The sequence below is a fragment of the Leuciscus leuciscus genome (genome assembly GCF_965113295.1).
Source record: "Leuciscus leuciscus genome assembly, chromosome: 2".
In the NCBI taxonomy this organism is placed as follows: Eukaryota; Metazoa; Chordata; class Actinopteri; order Cypriniformes; family Leuciscidae; genus Leuciscus; species Leuciscus leuciscus.
Window position 1 is genome coordinate 52,680,000 of NC_138726.1, and position 18,803 is coordinate 52,698,802.

At 38.2% G+C, this 18,803-nt stretch overlaps 1 protein-coding gene across 5 annotated transcripts in view; it reads right to left on the reverse strand.

Moving 5' to 3' along the window:
- Positions 1 to 18,803, reverse strand: part of chd3 (chromodomain helicase DNA binding protein 3) — a 62,633-nt gene that overhangs the window by 38,772 nt on the left and 5,058 nt on the right. For 3 of the 5 annotated variants that reach the window (XM_082147668.1, XM_082147666.1, XM_082147669.1), the window contains exons 4-24: positions 17,418 to 17,542; positions 17,096 to 17,334; positions 15,904 to 16,031; positions 15,694 to 15,823; positions 15,190 to 15,365; positions 13,781 to 14,038; positions 12,388 to 12,591; positions 12,086 to 12,303; positions 11,854 to 11,985; positions 10,971 to 11,061; positions 9,068 to 9,259; positions 8,739 to 8,939; positions 8,491 to 8,628; positions 7,134 to 7,255; positions 6,743 to 6,916; positions 6,404 to 6,545; positions 6,037 to 6,168; positions 4,975 to 5,092; positions 892 to 1,016; positions 481 to 712; positions 116 to 285 (exon numbers count right to left, since the gene is read on the reverse strand). In XM_082147668.1, the coding sequence (XP_082003794.1) occupies positions 116 to 285; positions 481 to 712; positions 892 to 1,016; positions 4,975 to 5,092; positions 6,037 to 6,168; positions 6,404 to 6,545; positions 6,743 to 6,916; positions 7,134 to 7,255; positions 8,491 to 8,628; positions 8,739 to 8,939; positions 9,068 to 9,259; positions 10,971 to 11,061; positions 11,854 to 11,985; positions 12,086 to 12,303; positions 12,388 to 12,591; positions 13,781 to 14,038; positions 15,190 to 15,365; positions 15,694 to 15,823; positions 15,904 to 16,031; positions 17,096 to 17,334; positions 17,418 to 17,542 (3,447 nt within the window). The remainder of the gene's footprint in view (positions 1 to 115; positions 286 to 480; positions 713 to 891; positions 1,017 to 4,974; positions 5,093 to 6,036; positions 6,169 to 6,403; positions 6,546 to 6,742; positions 6,917 to 7,133; positions 7,256 to 8,490; positions 8,629 to 8,738; positions 8,940 to 9,067; positions 9,260 to 10,970; positions 11,062 to 11,853; positions 11,986 to 12,085; positions 12,304 to 12,387; positions 12,592 to 13,780; positions 14,039 to 15,189; positions 15,366 to 15,693; positions 15,824 to 15,903; positions 16,032 to 17,095; positions 17,335 to 17,417; positions 17,543 to 18,803) is intronic. The other 2 variants (XM_082147670.1, XM_082147667.1) reach the window with 1 other exon arrangement.

Sequence of the window (18,803 nt, forward strand, 5' to 3'; positions counted from 1 at the left end):
TTTTACATTCACAAACAGCGATATTACACACTGCATAAAAGGTAATATTTGAAAAAGCATAATAGAGGCACTTTAACAGTCCCACTCTTTGATACTGCTCAAAAAGGTCTCCCACCTTGTCATCTTCTCTGACATTGTACTGGGCCACCTTGAAGGAGCTCAGATACTCGTTCATGTTCTGCATGTCAGAGTCATCTGTGGCGTCCTGGCTGCGGTCTAGCAGACGCTCAATGGCGTCATTGTCGTAGTGAATTACACTGCCATCATCATCCTTAATGTCCCCTGCTGAAAAAAGAAACACACAGGTGAACCTTCAGTATAACAAAGTGTTTTTTAAGTCATTCAGAGCGGAGATGTTGGGCACAATCATGAGTTACAGAGCAGTTTTGAGTACAGAGTGAGTTTTTTCATAAAATTTATTTGTTGATTCGTAGGTTCATTAAATTCTGCACATCAACTGATTTATCTTATCAATCCCACCCTCAATCTCATCCTTGAAAAGCTCCTCAGTGCCAAACTTGAGGATGTCGTCCAGCTCTTGCTTAGACATAGATCCGGCTTTTGAGCCCAAACCGGGCCGCACCACCAAGTGTGTGAGCATCATCTTCCTTTTGGCCACCTGAGTGATTCGTTCCTCGACCGAAGCCCGGGTCACAAACCGGTAAATCATCACTTTATTGGCCTGACCAATGCGGTGAGCTCGACTGAAGGCCTGAGAAAAAGAGTTAATATTCGAGACAACTTAGAAAACTGCTACATTAAGCTTAATAAAATATGTTTATTAGATGCTATTATGAGTTTCCCTGTCCACTAGATGGAACACTACATGAGAAAGAAATAGCAGAACAAAACCATCAAGTGTGACACAAGTAAAGTGAATATCTGATATACCTGAATGTCATTGTGGGGATTCCAGTCAGAGTCAAAGATGACAACTGTGTCCGCAGTGGCCAAGTTGATGCCCAGACCACCCGCACGTGTAGAGAGAAGAAAACAGAACTGACACGCTCCAGGAGCTGAGACAGACAGAGAGAGATTTGATGCAGATATTTAAAGTTACACTATGTACACAAAATTAAAAAAAATTTAATAATGAGTCAGTAAATCATCAATACTTCTTCCAAAACGTTTTTTTATTTTTTTATTTGTCTTACCCTGATTCACTATGGTAAGCCTATGATAAGTGTTTATATTTTAGACCTGTCGGGATGGTTTTCAGGGGATATTGCGTACATGCTTCCCTCGCCCGTGCGTGTCTCGTCATATCCGTAAATAGAGAAAACTTGCTCCGGCTACTTTGGCGTGTGTCTGATGTTGGAGTGGCAGAGGTTAGTTTCACAACGAGAGAGAAAGGTTGACATGGAGAAGCTAAATCTCCAAACTCCGGGAATAAACCCGTTTAAACAAACGCCGAACAGAGGAGAGTCTGCTGGCAAAAAGAGAACGAGACAGAGCTCGTAATAAAACAAGAATCAACATTGACTTGGGTTTTCGGAGATGGTGAGAACTGAGGGATTTGAAATGTTGTAAAAGCGACACAGAGATGATGTTTTTATCACTCAACAGGGGAGTAAAGTATTTTATTGAACAGATAAATTGCCATATGTAGCTCTCTAACAGAGTTCATTGTAATGCATTATCTATTGTGAAGGAGCATTTCATTATGGTTGTTGCAAAACAAAGTTTTTCCGCAAAATGCAAGCAGTTCTGTTTTTTAACTTCTAGAGTGCCAAAACGTATATAGTGTACCTCAGGGGTTCCCAATTCTAGTCCTCTCGCCTCCCCGCTCTTCACAGTTTGTATTGCTGCATCCCAAATCGCATTCTACCTGTCCTAAATAATATTCGAAATTAGAATTAAATCGTAATATGTTGAAATGAGTATTCCAAAGATAGCCGGATGGTGTATTTTTTCCGGTTAGAATCCGAAGTGCAGAACCATGCAGACTCTAACGACTAATATTGCGCGTTGGACGTTGATTCGACTAGAACTACAAGCACGAATAAAAAGTGTTAAAAAAAACGACTTACTATGGTATGTGCGAGTCCAACGGTTAAGTAGAGAGGTTTAGATAAAGGGGTTTGAGTGCTTAATTATCAGTATCTAACCTGAAGAAAAGATATTTATTCAATGTTTTCCACATTATATTTCATATGCAAATGCAAATGCATTGTGAACTTTTGTAAAGATATGTTTGGTCATGTACTTTTAAATGCATCATTATGCAAATTGAAAACACATGAGAAGAGTTATCAGCAGGACAGACCCACGACTGGAAGATGAACGTGCTGCTACATTTCTCTCTGAAACAGTAGGAAGTTCAATTTAATTTAATGTGGAGGATTTTTACTGTGACAAGATGATTGACAGGGCAGTTTAAACGGTGACAGGATGTGTCCCAAACAAGTTAAGAAGAGGATCAAAAGGGGTGTTTGGATTTGAAAAAATTCCCAAAACGTGATGTAGAAATATTCATAGCGTGATAAGATTTTTGCCATACATTTTGGCCACCCAAAAAGTCATCATAACAAATATCACAAACCTCAATAAAACACATTCAATCACCCTCAACACCACAACATACCAAAATAAATTTTCCCATCAACACAATTCAAAATATAATTATAGCACCACTGTTGTTCAAATGTTTATATATCTTTCGATACTCTGGAACATTCAAATTCAACAACGATTCCAGACTTTACAAACGCTTTAAACAGAGGACTATGTCTGTTCTCAAGTGATTTTGTCCTATTGTTTTGCTTACCCAACAAATAAAATAAATCAACTGCCATTTTAAGATAAGACATTCGGTATTTTCATCAACTTTTCTCCACATCTGAAAAACAACTGACTCAATAGCTCAAAGAATGGATTGAGTCTTACAAACAGAGAAAAATAGTCTCTCTGAATTCACCAAACACACATTTATCATCAACATTTGGACTGGGAAGAGAGGAGAGAGATGGGGGGGGGGGGGGGGGGGGGGGGGGGAGTAAAGATGACTCCGCACTGACATTTTAATAGCTATTAAAACCAAACCAAACCTCTGGCTCAGTGTTTCTCAAACATTTCAGACCACCTTTGTTCAAGACCATCCACGTACCTAGTGACACATTTTTTTCAGCATTGAGCAAATCTCTTGAGCACAAGCTTAAGAACTGTCTGTGAATGACAGACGCATTTCGATTAATATTAATGCTCCTGTAGTCCATACAAATCATAACACGCTGCATGAGACTCACATGTACCTTGACTGGCACTTTATAGATCACATCGTTTGGAAAGGATTTTAATGTTACTGCATGTGCAGTTTTTTTTAAACAAATAAATACTAAATGTATTTAAAATTTTGAGGCAATGTAGCTAATCTCTTACACTCTTTCCCATCTTTCTAGAGGCGCTCGCATCAGCTCTGTCAAACAAGTTTCATTATTGATATCATGTGCAAATCTAAGTGCTGAATCCAAGTTTTTTTGAGTTCAAAGTAGACTTGATGCAATCTAGCATTAGAAGGCACTCACATATTTCTGAGGGCCAACAGAATAATATCTCACACGTTTCTTAATCACCTCGTTTTTTGCTGCTCTCTTTTTAGTGCATGTGCTAAACATGTTATAAGTACGGCACAGCTTGACGACATTCATAAAGGGGTTTCTGCGGGTTTTATGAAGGTAAGACTTTTTAAAGACCCTTTTAAGACCAAGTAAAGAAAATGTAAGGAATAAATTGAAGGAATTAGATATTTGTATTGTAAAACAGAATATATATATATACACAGTACAGGCCAAAAGTTTGGACACATTACTATTTTTAATGTTTTTGAAAGAAGTTTCTTCTGCTCATCAAGCCTGCATTTATTTGATCAAAAATACAGACTTTTTTTTTGTAATATTGTGATATATTATTACAATTTAAAATAATTGGTTTTCAATTTATTATACTTTAAATTATCATTTATTTCTGTGATGCAAAGCTGAATTTCCAGGATCATTACTCCAGTCTATCACATGATCCTTTAGAAATCATTCTAATATGATGATTCATTATCAAAGTTGAAAACAGTTCTGCTGCTTAATATTTTTTCATAACCTGTGATACTTTTTTAGGATACTTTGATGAATAAAAAGTAAAAAAATAAAAATAAAAAGAAGCAAATGTTTTAAAAATAGAAATCTTTTGAAACAACAATATACACTACTGGTCAGTAATTTGGGGTCAGTAATTTTTTTCTTTCTTTTTTTGAAATAAATCAATACTTTTATTCAGCAAGGATGTGTTAAATTGATAAAAAGTGATAGTAAAGAAGATTTATATTATTAGAATTTTTTTTTTTTTTGAATAAATGCAGTTCTTTTTAACCTTTTATTCATCAAATATATTAGGCAGCAGAACTGTGTCCAACACTCATAATAAATCAGAATATTAGAATGATTTCTAAAGGAAATATTGAGTATTGATCCTGGAAATTCAGCTTTGCATCACAGAAATAAATGATAATTTAAAGTATAATAAATTGAAAACCAATTATTTTAAATTGTAATAATATATCACAATATTACATTTTTGTTCTGTATTTTTGATCAAATAAATGCAGGCTTGATGAGCAGAAGAAACGTCTTTCAAAAACATTAACAATAGTAATGTTTCCAAACTTTTGGCCTGTACTATATATATATATATATACAGTATATTGCAATGCATGTAACATATCATGCCATGACTTTATGAATTTAATTTGTACTGCACTGATTTAAGACCTTTTTAAGGCCTTAAATTTTAAGGCCCGCAGAAACCCAGTTTTAGACAAAATCATATTAAATTCATATATTTATATTCTTATTTTGTGTTATTGTAATTTAGTTTCATCACCTGAAAGCACCACAGGATCACTGCTGAAGCTAAATCTCTAGCTGTATCCAAGACACACTACAGAAATATTTTCAACATGTATATATGGTGAACTGCTGTTACCGTTGAATCTGTCGATGGCTTCCTGTCGGAGAGCTCCAGTAATGCCTCCATCAATTCGCTCATATTTATAACCCTCACAATCCAAGAAATCCTCCAGCAAATCCAGCATCTTGGTCATCTAAGGAGGAAACAGAGTGTGTAAGTATGATCCAATAAAAATGTGCAGAACAAATACCATCCAAGTGGCTCCATATTAGACGGCAATAATTAGAAACACAAAGCTGTATACAATTTGAATAGAAATAAAACATGGTAAATGCAATTTTAAAAACAATATATTTTGTAATATTTATAGTATTTTACATTTCTAGAGTTTCCGCTGTGTACCACCTGGGGGCACTAAACATACCACAATTTGATAGTCCATGCAAATACAGCAGCTTCTCTTATGTGGCATGTGTAATGCCTGGTACACATTGTACAATTTTGGGCTGTCAGATGAAAGATGACCAATCGTGGTGATTTCTGCAGTCGTGGTCCTATGCCGTAGAGTGAGAGAGGTTCAAAGACGGCTGTTGTCAAGGTCTTGCGACCAAAGATAGCCTGCAATAATTTTCTGACAGTGTCAGGACTGTAAAATGATCATCTCAACGTCTACTTACCAACCAATAAAAATGCAACATGGAATGATCAACATGACATGACGCTAAAACTCAAAACTACTCCCTCAAGCTCCATTTGCAAAATTTGCATGTCAAGTTGGCCTCTTTTCCCTAGACACGACCACGTCCATATTCTCGTCTTTTGCTTCCCCCTCTTTTTTTTTAGTGCACATAAAAACCACAATTGCCAAAGTGCGATTCATCTTGCTCTATTTGTTCACCACTAGCCCATGCTGATGATGACGTTTTATTCTTCTATACTAACTTGCGTCGTAGCCTAAGATTCAATAGGTGTCATCATCATCGTACAGTGTACATACATGTCGTACCCAAGTTTATTAGATCCATGTCGTACAGTGTGATCTGTAATGATCTTATAGGATTGCCCAAATCACACAGTCTGTAGCAGGCATAAATAACAGGCAGTGTGAATGTGTATTTATAACATGTGCGTTTGTACCTGAGAGAACACCAGCACTCGGTGGCCTTGTTCTTTCAGTTTTCTGAGCATTTTCTGCAGCAGCGTGAGTTTCCCAGAGGCCTTTGTGAGACCAACACCTTCATACGCTCCACTTGGTGTTTTGGGAGCTTCCTGCAACACACAAACACAACAAAACAGCCTATGAGACATATACGCTCAACAAAAAACCCTGACAAACAGTAAACACAACATTTTAACAGCATTTTAACAAATTTTTCCTGACAGCAGGTGGCAGTATTTCACACTACACAAGTTAGGATAGGTCCAAAAGAGCCAAAAACCCACCCAACTGTTCCAAATTCAAAGGTTTTCGTGTAGCTGTCAGAAATACAGTGTGTGCTCTTACGGCAGAAGCGACGGGGAAGAGGTAGGGGTGGTTGCAGCACTTTTTTAGGTCCATCATAATGTTGAGCAGAGACACCTGGTTCCCTCCTCCCTTAGAATTCAGCGCCTCAAAGTTACGCGTCAGAATGAACTTGTAGTATTTTCTGTTCACACACAGAAACATATGAAAAAAATCTCCCCCTCCACATAACTCTATGTATCGACTATTTCTCTTTTTGTTTTGAATGTTTTAGGCTGGCATGCATAATAAGAATGCAAATGAACTGATTTCATTACTGATTATCTTGAGATGTATGAATAAATTCAGCATGCAAACGCATATTGATGTTGTGTGTCTCACTTCTGCATGGGGCTCAGCTCCACTCGGACGATCAGCTCAGTTTTGGCTGGCATGTTCTTAAACACGTCAGCTTTGAGTCTCCGGAGCATGTGTGGGCCGAGCAGGTCGTGCAGTTTCTTGATCTGGTCCTCTTTAGAGATGTCCGCAAATTCCTCTAGAAAACCATCTAGATTGCTGAGGGACAGAAACAAAGTGAGAGTGAAATAATGCTGAGTTGTGTTGATACAGTGTGTACATACAGTGGACCCCCCAAAATATCTGGACATTGAGATAAACTAAAAAAAAATTATCATTGCATTAGATACATTACATGTTTTACTGTCCAAATACTTTGTTGGGCCATTTTTATAGTCTAGAGTGGATAAGAGTGCTTTTATGTGTTTTGTGGTACTTGAAGCGGTTGGGCGTCAGGAAGTTGAGCAGGTGGAAAAGTTCTTCCAGGTTATTCTGGAGTGGCGTTCCCGTTAGCAGCAGCTTGTGGTCTATCTTGTAGTCATTCAGTCTCCTGAAGAACTAACACACCACAACAAAAGACTTCAGTTAATAAAACACACACAAATATATACTTCTCTCAACTGGAAACATACAAGGTGCATCACTAATAATTTAGTATGAAACCAAGATAAGCACAACTTGCCAATGACAAAACATTTTACATCTCTGTGCAAAAGTGTACAAATAGGAGTAGAATTAATATAAATTTGTTTTTCGTAATGCATTTTTTGTATGTGTAGACAATCCTCAATGTACTACCGTTCAAAAGTTTTTAAGTAATTAATACTGTTATTTAGTAAGGACTCTTGATCAAATTGATCAAGATTTTCACATTGTTACAAAAAGTCCTATTTAACGTCCTATTTAAACGTCCTAATCCAGTTTAAAGGGGCTATATGTAAGAATTTTCATCGCTTTGTTATTGCCAATGTGTGAACAGCTTGTAATAAAACGTAAAAAAACGAGACCTTCCACGCTTTCCTAGGTTGTCTATGAAAGCCTATAGACTGATTTTTATGTGAAGGACTCAGGGCGTTTTTGCCGGGAAAATTAAAAGGATGTGACGTTTACGCTCCCGAGAGCCTCTCTTCCGTTCAATGACACATGAAGCAAATGATTATGCAATGTTCAGGATAATGCAGAAAGAGCCATTCTGTACAGTAATGTCAATGTGTCATTCAAAGAAAAGAGATTAATTCAAACATAGTCTCACATAGCCAGATCTATATAATCAAACTATCATAACAGTGTAATTTTAATGACCTCATCTCAACATTGAGAAATTTTAATTGAGCAACATGATTAAAATTAAAAGGATTGCTGAAAGATCATGTGACACTGAAAATATAGCTTTGCCAACACAGGAATACATTTCATTCATTTGTTAATTAAGTTACTTGCGCACACACAATGATTAGTAAAAAATTATTTAAAACTACCAAAAAAAACCACTCCAAAATAACATTACTGACATCCATATATTTGTCCCCTCTATGATTTTTTTTAACTTAGATAATGGCTTGCTGAATGAAAATGCGTAATGGATTTATTATGACCGTTTATAAAGGCGCCGGTTTATTTCTGTCATCCTCAATCTGCCGTGTTGCAAAGAATCCAAAAAGTAATTTCCTTTCCTGTATTAAATTAGAAAATGTAATCTTCCAAACTCTCTCTCTCTCTCTCTGTCACAAACACACACACAAACCGAATAAATCCTGGACAGAAAACAGGAAAAACCCATGAAGTGAATATACCTTGGACTGGTTGTTTTTGAGACGGTGGGCTTCATCCACTACAAGACAGGCCCAGTCAATGGACTTCAGAACGTTCTGGTCTATAGTCACAAGCTCATAGGACGTCAACAACACATGGAACTTAATGGGTGCTTCTCTCTGGAGGGAAGTGTAAAGAATGGTTACAGTATAAGTCATTTATTGTATGTTTCTTCTTACAGACTTACACAACCAATTTTTTGCGTTCTTTCCAGTGCTCATCTCCTCACCCGTAATTTGAAGGCTTTCTTTCCTCGATTCACCGCTGTGTCGTCGAAAGTGAACTCGTTCTCGCGGATGATGGCCCTGCTGTCCTTGTCTCCGGTGTAGGTGACAACATAGAAGTCTGGAGCCCACATCTCAAACTCCCTCTCCCAGTTAATGATTGTGGAGAGCGGTGCGCTCACCAGGAATGGCCCTTTAGTGTGACCCTAATAAATAGAAATAGACCCAGTGATAAGGAAGAACAGACAGAGAGAAACAGGATGGGAGAGAGAAAACATAGCGTGAAATTTACTCGTCATTTAACATATACTTTTGTAACCTGAGCCGCACAGACCTCTTTAAACAGTGAGTAGAGGAAGACAATGGTCTGGATTGTCTTGCCCAAGCCCATTTCATCAGCCAGGATGGTGTCAGTGCCCTGAGCCCAGGAGAAGCGCAGCCAGTTCAGCCCCTCCATCTGGTAGAGGTGCAGCGTTCCTCCTGTCTCTGTCACAAAGTCTGGCTGCTCTTCATACTTGATTGTGGGCTGAGAGAAGAGAGGTGGGCAGAGAAGCGGTGAGAAAAGACAGAAAGAAGGGTGGTCCTACATGCCCCAAAAGCTTTAATGCACTGAGGACTTTGTGCTAGAAAGCAGATTTGACAAAATTATAACATCAGAAGAGGTTAAAATTATGGTGGCCAAGAGAGCTCAACGCGCTGAAACTGAAGAAAACACATGCAAATAGAAAAAACACCAGCAAATTATGAAATCATCTTCATCAGTTTGATAACACATGCGCTGCAAATACAGAAAAGCGCTGCAAATAGCACAGACCACAACAAAAATGTTTCCCTACAAGTGACGAACCTGGCTGGGACATGCTTATATGCATACTGTTCAATGTCCACTCGTCAGTGGTGTTGTCGCTGACCTGAAAGGTGAGTTTTTTTGTTAATTTTAACATCCTGATCATGTGTGCTTTGTGAGTATTTGCAGCCTGTTTCTGTATTTGGTTGAGTTGTGAGTATTTGCAGCCTGTTTCTGTTTTTGGTTGCATTGTGAGTATTTGCAGCACATTTCTGTATTTGGTTGGGTTGTGAGTATTTGCAGCACATTTCTGTATTTGGTTGGGTTGTGAGTATTTGCAGCCTGTTTCTGTTTTTGGTTGCATTGTGAGTATTTGCAGCACATTTCTGTATTTGGTTGGGTTGTGAGTATTTGCAGCACATTTCTGTATTTGGTTGGGTTGTGAGTATTTGCAGCACATTTCTGTATTTGGTTGGGTTGTGAGTATTTGCAGCACATTTCTGTATTTGGTTGGGTTGTGAGTATTTGCAGCACATTTCTGTATTTGGTTGCATTGTGAGTATTTGCAGCACATTTCTGTATTTGGTTGGGTTTTGAGTATTTGCAGTGTGTTTCTGTATTTGGTTGGGTTTTGAGTATTTGCGGTGTGTTTCTGTATTTGGTTGAATTGTGAGTATTTGCAGCACATTTCTGTATTTGGTAGCATTGTGAGTATTTGCAGTGTGTTTCTGTATTTGGTTGAGTTGTGAGTATTTGAAGTGTGTTCCGCGTTTCTGTATTTGGTTGTGTTGTGAGTATTTGCGGTGTGTTTCTGTTTTTTTGTTGGGTTGTGAGTATTTGCAGCGCATTTCTGTATTTGGTTGGGTTGTGAGTATTTGCAGCGCATTTCTGTATTTGGTTGCGTTGTGAGTATTTGTGGTGCGTTTCTGTATTTGGTTGCGTTTTGAGTATTTGTGGTGCGTTTCTGTATTTGGTTTGGTCGTGAGTATTTGCGGTGTGTTTCTGTATTTGGTTGGGTTGTGAGTATTTGTGGTGTGTTTCTGTATTTGGTTGGGTTGTGAGTATTTGCAGCGCATTTCTGTATTGGGTTGCGTTGCGAGTATTTGCGGTGCGTTTCTGTATTTGGTTGGGTTGTGAGTATTTGCGGTGCGTTTCTGTATTTGGTTGGGTTGTGAGTATTTGCGGTGTGTTTCTGTACTTGGTTGGGTTGTTAGTATTTGCGGTGTGTTTCTGTATTTGGTTGGGTTGTGAGTATTTGCAGCGCATTTCTGTATTTGGCTGCGTTGTGAGTATTTGCGGTGCGTTTCTGTATTTGGGTGCGTTGTCCATCTCAATAAAAAAAATAGGGAAACATCATTCTGACTAGGCTGGGCTTGTTTGATTTTGGCAAAAATTTTACTTTTTTGTATAAAAAATATTAGAACCACTGATATAAAAGGCTGACACTAACATCATTAACAGGCGTGCTTGGAGCTTCATCATTCTCCTCTCTCCTCCTCATCCTCCTTGGCTTCTCTGGGTCTTCCTTCATCACTTCCTCCCTATAAGGAAAAAAATATATAGAACACTGCTTATTCCATCATTCAAAATATAATAATTACTAGAAAAAAAAATACTAAAACATTTATTTAAAAGAGGTTACAATGCAGATGTAGGCACATTAAATGCAAACAAGTCAATCTTTATAGTGTATAAGGATCATTCACATTCTACTAAAATTCTCATTTTGTGTTCCACTGAAGAAAAAAATACAATAAAAATATAATAGAACAACGTGAGGATGATTAAAGGGGATATATATATATAAGATATCTGTGTTGCCAATGTGTGAACAGCTTGTAACGAAACTTAAAAAAGGACCTTCCTCAACTTCTTAGGTTGTCTATGAAAGCCTGTAGACTGATTTTATGTAAAGGACTTGCCGGAAAAATTAAAAGGATGTGACGTTTACGCTCCCGAGAGCCTCTCTTCCGTTCAATGACACATGAAGCGAATGATTATTCAATGTTCAGGATAATGCAGAAAGAGCCATTCTGTACTGTAATGTCAAGGTGTAATGCAAAGAAAAGGAATTAATTCAAACTATAGTCTCACATAGCCAGATCTATATAGTCTAGTCTCAAATATACTTGTCTCGTGTATGTTACGTGTGCACAAGTGCGAGTACGAGAAATAAGTTGATGGCTGCAGTTCATTTAACAGCCACCGGTGTCGGTTTCTGAATTCTACATATAGCCCCTTTAAATAACATAATTTTAATTTCTGGGTGAACTATCCAATGAAAAAATCAAACCCTTGTGACAGTTTGCTGAAACATCTATGTATGACTGCACCTGTGTCTCCAGTACGCCGTTTTGTGCCCACTAAACTCAGGGATGTCCAGCTCATCTCTCTCCCAGGTGCACTGGTCATAGGTCAGATCTCTCCATTTGACCAGGTAGTGGTAGTTGCTCTTTTTATCCAAGCTGTGCACACACAAATAACAATACACTTTAATCTTCTGACAGTACAAAGTATTAGTATATACAGTATAATATAGTAGTTTAACACAGAAAAATCACACACCTATGATTGATTATCCTGTGAACCATCATCCATTCTGGCTTGATGCCATATCGATAGTACTTCTCCTCCAGAATGGCATATTGAGGGTCTTTGGCCCTCCGCTTTTCACTCTTCCCAGAATCCTCCTCTCCCCCAGAGCCGTAGTCCAGACTGGGCGGCTCGTCCATATCCGTTTTCCTCTGGTAGTTGCGGAACATCACAGAGTGGAAGATCTCGAGCTGAGGAAGGACAGAAGGATAAGAGAAAATCTACACATCGCATAACAGTTATGTCTGTCTCACACATCTGTCTCACTCTCGCACCTGTAGCTCTGTGATCCAGGTGCAGTGCCAGTAGGACTGTCCCGTTAGCTTCACAAAGAACTCTCTCTCTGGGCGACCCTTCATGGGCGGAGGGGGCGGGGCATCGGGGGGTGCGTCTGGGGGTGGAGGGACAGGAACTGGGGGTGGGGGATCACCCCATCGCCAGTGCAGAATTTTTTGCACTCGCCCTTTGATTGGTGGACACTGAAAAACAGACAACAGAAGTTAACAGCCGATTGTGTTACACATTTCTGATAGACTGACCATTGATGAATTTGTGATGTATTAAATTTAAATTAAAATCACAAGCTAGTCTTCTTTCCCTAAGTATAAGTTAAACTCAATAACCTAAAAAATGACTTTATCCACAACACAAACCAACCACAATAATCAATATTTAAAAACTCAACTGACTTATCTAATCTAAATTCAACCCAATTCAACTCAGCTAAACCCATCTCAGTTAACACACCTGTGCTTATCCCAAGTCTTTACTTCTCTCTATATACTGTATATATTTTATTGTACGTATTAAGAATACATAAAATGCTAGATTTACATACTGATGCAATCTATTCCTGTGTCAAAGCTGAATTTTCATTATCATTACTTTAGCCTTCAGTCACATGATCCTTCAGAAATAATTCTAATATGCTGAAGTTATCTAATATGCTCAAGAAACATTTTTATTATTATTATCAATAATTTTTTTGCTGAATATTTCTGTGGAAACTAATACATTTTTCATCAGGATTCTTTGATGAAAAGAAATTTCATAAGAACAGCATTTGTTTGAAATAGTAACCATGTAAGACTTTGCATACTTAAAGTATATAAATTTTTTTTTACTGACCTCATACATATTTCACACATATATTAACAAAATTACAGCTTGAAAATGACTAAAATATTCTGTTCACGAGAGATATTTACCTTGAATTTCTTTCTTTTCTTCACACATCACATGTCTCATATTTCATCTCAAGCATGCTCTTCACTGACACTGTTGTCTCCATGGTAAGCAAGTATAATAACTTTTGGAAAAAACTTTATTAGGGGTCACCACAACAAAATAGTTTGTTGTGGTGTCTCCACAACTACGGGACATCCCATAGTAAGTCATTTTTCCACATTAAACAATGATATGATTTATGCTTCAACTACCACAGTTTTAGTTCGTAGTTTAAGGTTTAATGTTTGGGTCAGAGAAAAAAACTGGGTAAAAGCAACAAAAAAAAAGACATTTGAAAATCAGCATATATCAATGATGAAATTATGGTAAATAGTTTTCAAGACACTTTCAATACAACAAAAAGAAGTCAATATTAAGCCATTGGAGATAAAATTGCCAGTCGTTGAAGAACCACGTGTGTAGTGGCAGAGCATTACTCACAGTGCAGCGAGGACAGAGCCACTCTCCGTTGGGGATCTCGGGCAGTGGGGGGTTCAGGCAGTGAATGTGATAGGATGACGGGCAGGAGTCACAGCACAGCAGCTCTCCTCCATCTTTACACACGCGACAGAACTCTATGTGATCATCCTCCTCTTCCTCTCCACCCAGCCCTGCCTCCACATCCCGGACATCGTCACACTCCTCTTCAAAGTCCTCAAAGTCTTCTTCCTTTGCTTCCCACTGGATTCCTTCTTTCTCCTGAAAGATATAGACTTTAATTACAACCCTAGTGAAAATCTACACCAAAATGTATTTATGTATACTACAAATACATTAACATATTTAATGACATATCACTTGAGACTTACTGATATAAAAATTATAATTGAACTTTACTTGGAGCACTTCTTTATTGCACAATGCAAATTTCTTAATATTAAGCCTAAAATGTGTTTAAAAGGGGTCATCGGATGCAAAATTCACTTTTATATGGTGATTGCATATAAATGTGTCTTTGCAGTGTGTGGACACAACCGTCCACTCGTTTATCCTCAAAAAGTCTAAACACTCTCAATAATCAAGCCGTTTGGATTTTCTGAGCAATATGATTGCTATGAATATATTGCTCATGCTCTGCTCAGCCATTCGACACCCCCCATGGAAGAGAGGGGTGGGGTGAGCAGTTGCTCATTATCATTTAAAGAGACATGCACCGAAACGGGTCGCTGTGAACAGAGCTGTTTTTGAGGAGGTGAAAAGGGTGTTGTTTTACACAACCATTGAGGAAATTTAACCAAAGTATATTACAAACTTTACACAAACACCCTAAAGAATCATAGCAACATACCATCCGATGACCCCTTTAATATCAATATAAGTAAGGATAGTATGATCTCTGTATAATATCAATCTTTAAATGCAAGATATTTAAAGTGTACCTAAAGTATACTTACAATAGTTCCACTTAAGCACAATCAAAGTATTTCTTTAGTTGGACCTCAGCACTACTTCTGGATAAAGTGCATTTAGTACAAAATTAGTTGTTCCACTTTAGCATACTTTTAGTATACAAATTTAGGATACCAAAAGTACAATTGCAGGGTATTTATATTACGTACATAAATATGTAAATTAATTTGTAGTATACTTCAAATTTCAAATGCATTTTAGCATATTTATTTTTCACTAGGGAATAAATCTAGAAAAGCTCAATGTGAAGATCCTACAGAGAGGAATAACAGACTGAAAACATCCTGTTTGATCTCATACTGTAGTGTATATGATGAAGGTTTGTTGATGATCTTCTCTTATAAAAATGTGGGAAATATATCAGACGATGTCTGGCTTCACTGAGTCTTTCAGTTTCAAATGGATCTGTGATTCTGTAGGTTTGGGTTGATGTGACTCACACAGTGAGGGCAGCTCCACTTGCCCTCTGGCGCTTTCTCCAGCTCAGGCTCAAGGCACACCAGGTGGTACGCTCGAGGACAGGTATCACACAGGATGATCTCTCCTCCCTGCTGACACACCTCGCAGTAGTCCTGATGGTCAGTCTCATAGCCATCGCCATCCTCATCACCCAGCACTGAGAAAGAGAGAGATACGAGCATGATGTCCACTTCAGTAAGAAGATTTTAAAAGCAATTTTTTGCCATTATCGGTGTGCCTCCAAACTGCAATGGGTGATTATCATTGGTACTTACTCACAATTCTAACCAAGAAACGAATATAATTTTGGGGCACAAGAATGAGGAATGATTATAATTTGTATGAAAAACACACACAAAACAAAAAAAATAAAGTATTTTTTGCTTTTTGCTTTATTTATTAAATCAGAGGGTTAAACAGACGCATTGTTTTTAAAAACAAATCCAATACAAAGATGGGGGGGGGGGGGGGGGGGGTAATCTCACCCTTTTTCTTCTTCTTCGCCGGACGACCCCTTTTGTTCTTCTTGACCCGTCCCGAGCTGTCAGATCGGACTGAGGAGCTATGAACGCTGGAGTTCTCCTGCTCAGAGTCGTCCTCATCCACCTCCTCACTCTGCATTACACATACAATCAAACACAACCACTGCACCCAACACACATTTACGGGGATATGCATTTAACACACACTCTCACCGAACTGCTCTTCTTCCTCTTGTTACCAAGTGCTCCCAGTTTAATGCGCAGAGGAGCCATTTTCTTGGGTTTTGGCTTCTTTTTGTCTGAGACACGAGGACTCTTACTGCGTTTCTTGTAGCCAGGGCCTGCCGATAACCAATAAATGGGCAGTATTAAAATTAGATAGCATTTTGTCTGGATAAAAAAAGAATACGCTAAAAAATAAAAAAAAATATTTTTCAATAAGTTCAATAAGGTGCAGTATAATAGAGTAATATTAATTTGCTATTAAATTTGCAATTCAATTAAATGTCTTATTAAATTAGTGTTTTATAAGTGAGATTTAAAGTGCCTCTATTATGCTTTTTTGAATATTACCTTTCATGCAGTGTGTAATATAGATGTTTGTGAATGTAAAAGGTCTGCAAAGTTTTAAAGATCAAAGTGCACGACAAATAAAGTTATTGTCTCCTAAAAGAAAGAATTGATTCAGAACTGCTGAAACGAGTCGTCAGTAATTCCAGTCTCACTTCCTGTTACAAACCAATGTAACAATTAAACACATTTGCATAATGCCAGTCTAAGGTCTTCATTGGCTGCCTTTGAACAACGTCTGCTTTGACCCTCAAACACTGTAGTTGTAGCTGAGACTGGAAGAGTTTGGTTCGTGTTGTTCATGTTGGGAAGACGCTGTTTTCAGCAATTGATACAGAAAAACTGACACCATCATTACTGTTCGTATGATTACAAGTGCTATGGAAGCCTTCGGAGTTTGGAGCTGAAATTCAGATATGGTAATGGTTGTTTGATCAACCAATCACAACAGACTGGGCTGTCTGACCAATCAGAGCAGAGTAGACCAATCACAACAGACTGGGCTGTCTGACCAATCAGAGCAGAGTAGGCTTTCAGAAAGGTGATGTGCAATGTATATTCTGAGAAAATGTAACTGTTTTTTTACCTTGAATGCATGAAAATCAAATTGTAGGAGACCTCTATAACAAAATTAGGAACCTTTAAAATAGCATTATAGGGGCACTTTAAGTAGCCGCTAAGGTGACGACAAAGGTCATCTGAATGTAAAAACAGAAGAAATGTTTTATAATTTTTAAGATATTGCTATCAATCCTACAAAACCAGACATTTTTAGTGCTGTGTGTTGTACCTGTACTGAAACCCATAAAGCTGCCCATGCTCTCTGACCCCTTACCTTTGCCCTCTTTGGTCTTGGCCTTGCGAAGTGGTGGTGGCTGAGGTGGGGGTTCAGGGGAGGCTGATGCTGCCGAGACCTGCTCAGCAACGGCTAATGCGGCGGCGGCGGCTACGGCAGCGACGGCTGCGGCCGAGCCTTTGAACGGATTGTTGGTGCTGAACTCACGCCATTTGGCCCCCAGAATGGTCATCATCTTGGACATGGGGATTTTAGGGTTCTTCTTAGCGATCATGGGTCTGCAGACGATATAATACGTTTAATACAGAAATGTTGCAGCAAAGGAACTACAATGTGTGAAACCCCTGGTGCAAGTCAGTACCTCATGAACTGGCTGAAGGCCTTGTAGTTGGTTAGTGTGCGGTAATCTTCTTCTGTGAATGTGTGATCGACATCTTCCAGCCCCCACTCTCTAGCCAGCTGGGCTGATGTTTTCATCTCTACCGGCTGGAAGAGAGGCTTCATCATATGGCTGTCACAGTGTGGATGGGTAATAAACATCTGGACACATCTGGGCTCCGCTACATGTTAGCTGGATCAGTAATTATGTGTGTGGTACATTATCATGGCCATGCAACAGTTAGAAACATCATGTCACAGTTTGTGCATGTCATTCTTTCATAATTTCTGGATGCAAGTGCGAGAATAACCTCTGATGATGTGCTTGCATATGTGTTTGAGAATGTGTGAAGTTTCTGTCTGGAAACACCTTACATTGAGGCAAATTTCTTGCATATACAGCACTAACACCAGCTCTGCAGATGAAAGCCATTCATATTCTGATACACAGTAAATACTAACCGCTATCTAATATTCAGCTCATTATTATGTATGCTTGGAAAAATCAAGGGAATTTATCATGGGCTTGAATTCTTTTGACCTCTGTTGTTTTGTTGTAGTTGGTATTTGTTTTGTAGGAAATCAGTGTTAAGATCATTAGTTTTCCTCTGGTGAACTTAGATCCTGTGGAATTGAAGCAAGTTCTCTCCATATAAATGCAAATATTTTAAATAATTATGTAAAATATAATACTTTAATCCTACTGTAGATATGGATTAAAGTGTTCTTGCAACTAGGCAACTTTACTTTATTAAAGGGGTCATGACGTGGATTTTTATTTTAATTTTAATATGTTACTTGAGGTTCACTTATAATGTTAATAAAGTTTCTTTTGCAAAATAAATAAACAACTATATATATTATTTTCAACCCTCATTCTGTCTCAAATTATCAGTTTTTAAGGCACGGCTCCTTTAAGGCTTGTCAGTAAACGGCCACTGTTATGATTGGCTAACGTCACTGCATAGGAAACAGTATCAACGCACACTCGCTATTGCACAAGAGTAAGTGTTTTGAAAAGATTATCCACATAAAACCGTCATTTACAGACAAAGCATTATGAAATCATTTACTTCAGTTTGTGCTGCTGCTGCTGTCAGATTCAATACAGTCGCTGCTTCATCTTTCAACAAGAGTTTCTTTGTGAACTCTCCATTACACTGAGCCTCATTTACAAAACAAAATGCCCCGAACAAACATATAATCCTAAAACATGATCCGGGACGACATTAAAATAAATCATCCACTTGTTTCTGACACTGGGATCTTTCTGAAGTCTGTACAGAGACGCAAACAAACTGTTTAAACCAAGTGAACGTTCTTTCACTCGTCTATTAGTCCTGTTGTCGACAGACTCAAGTGTGTGGAG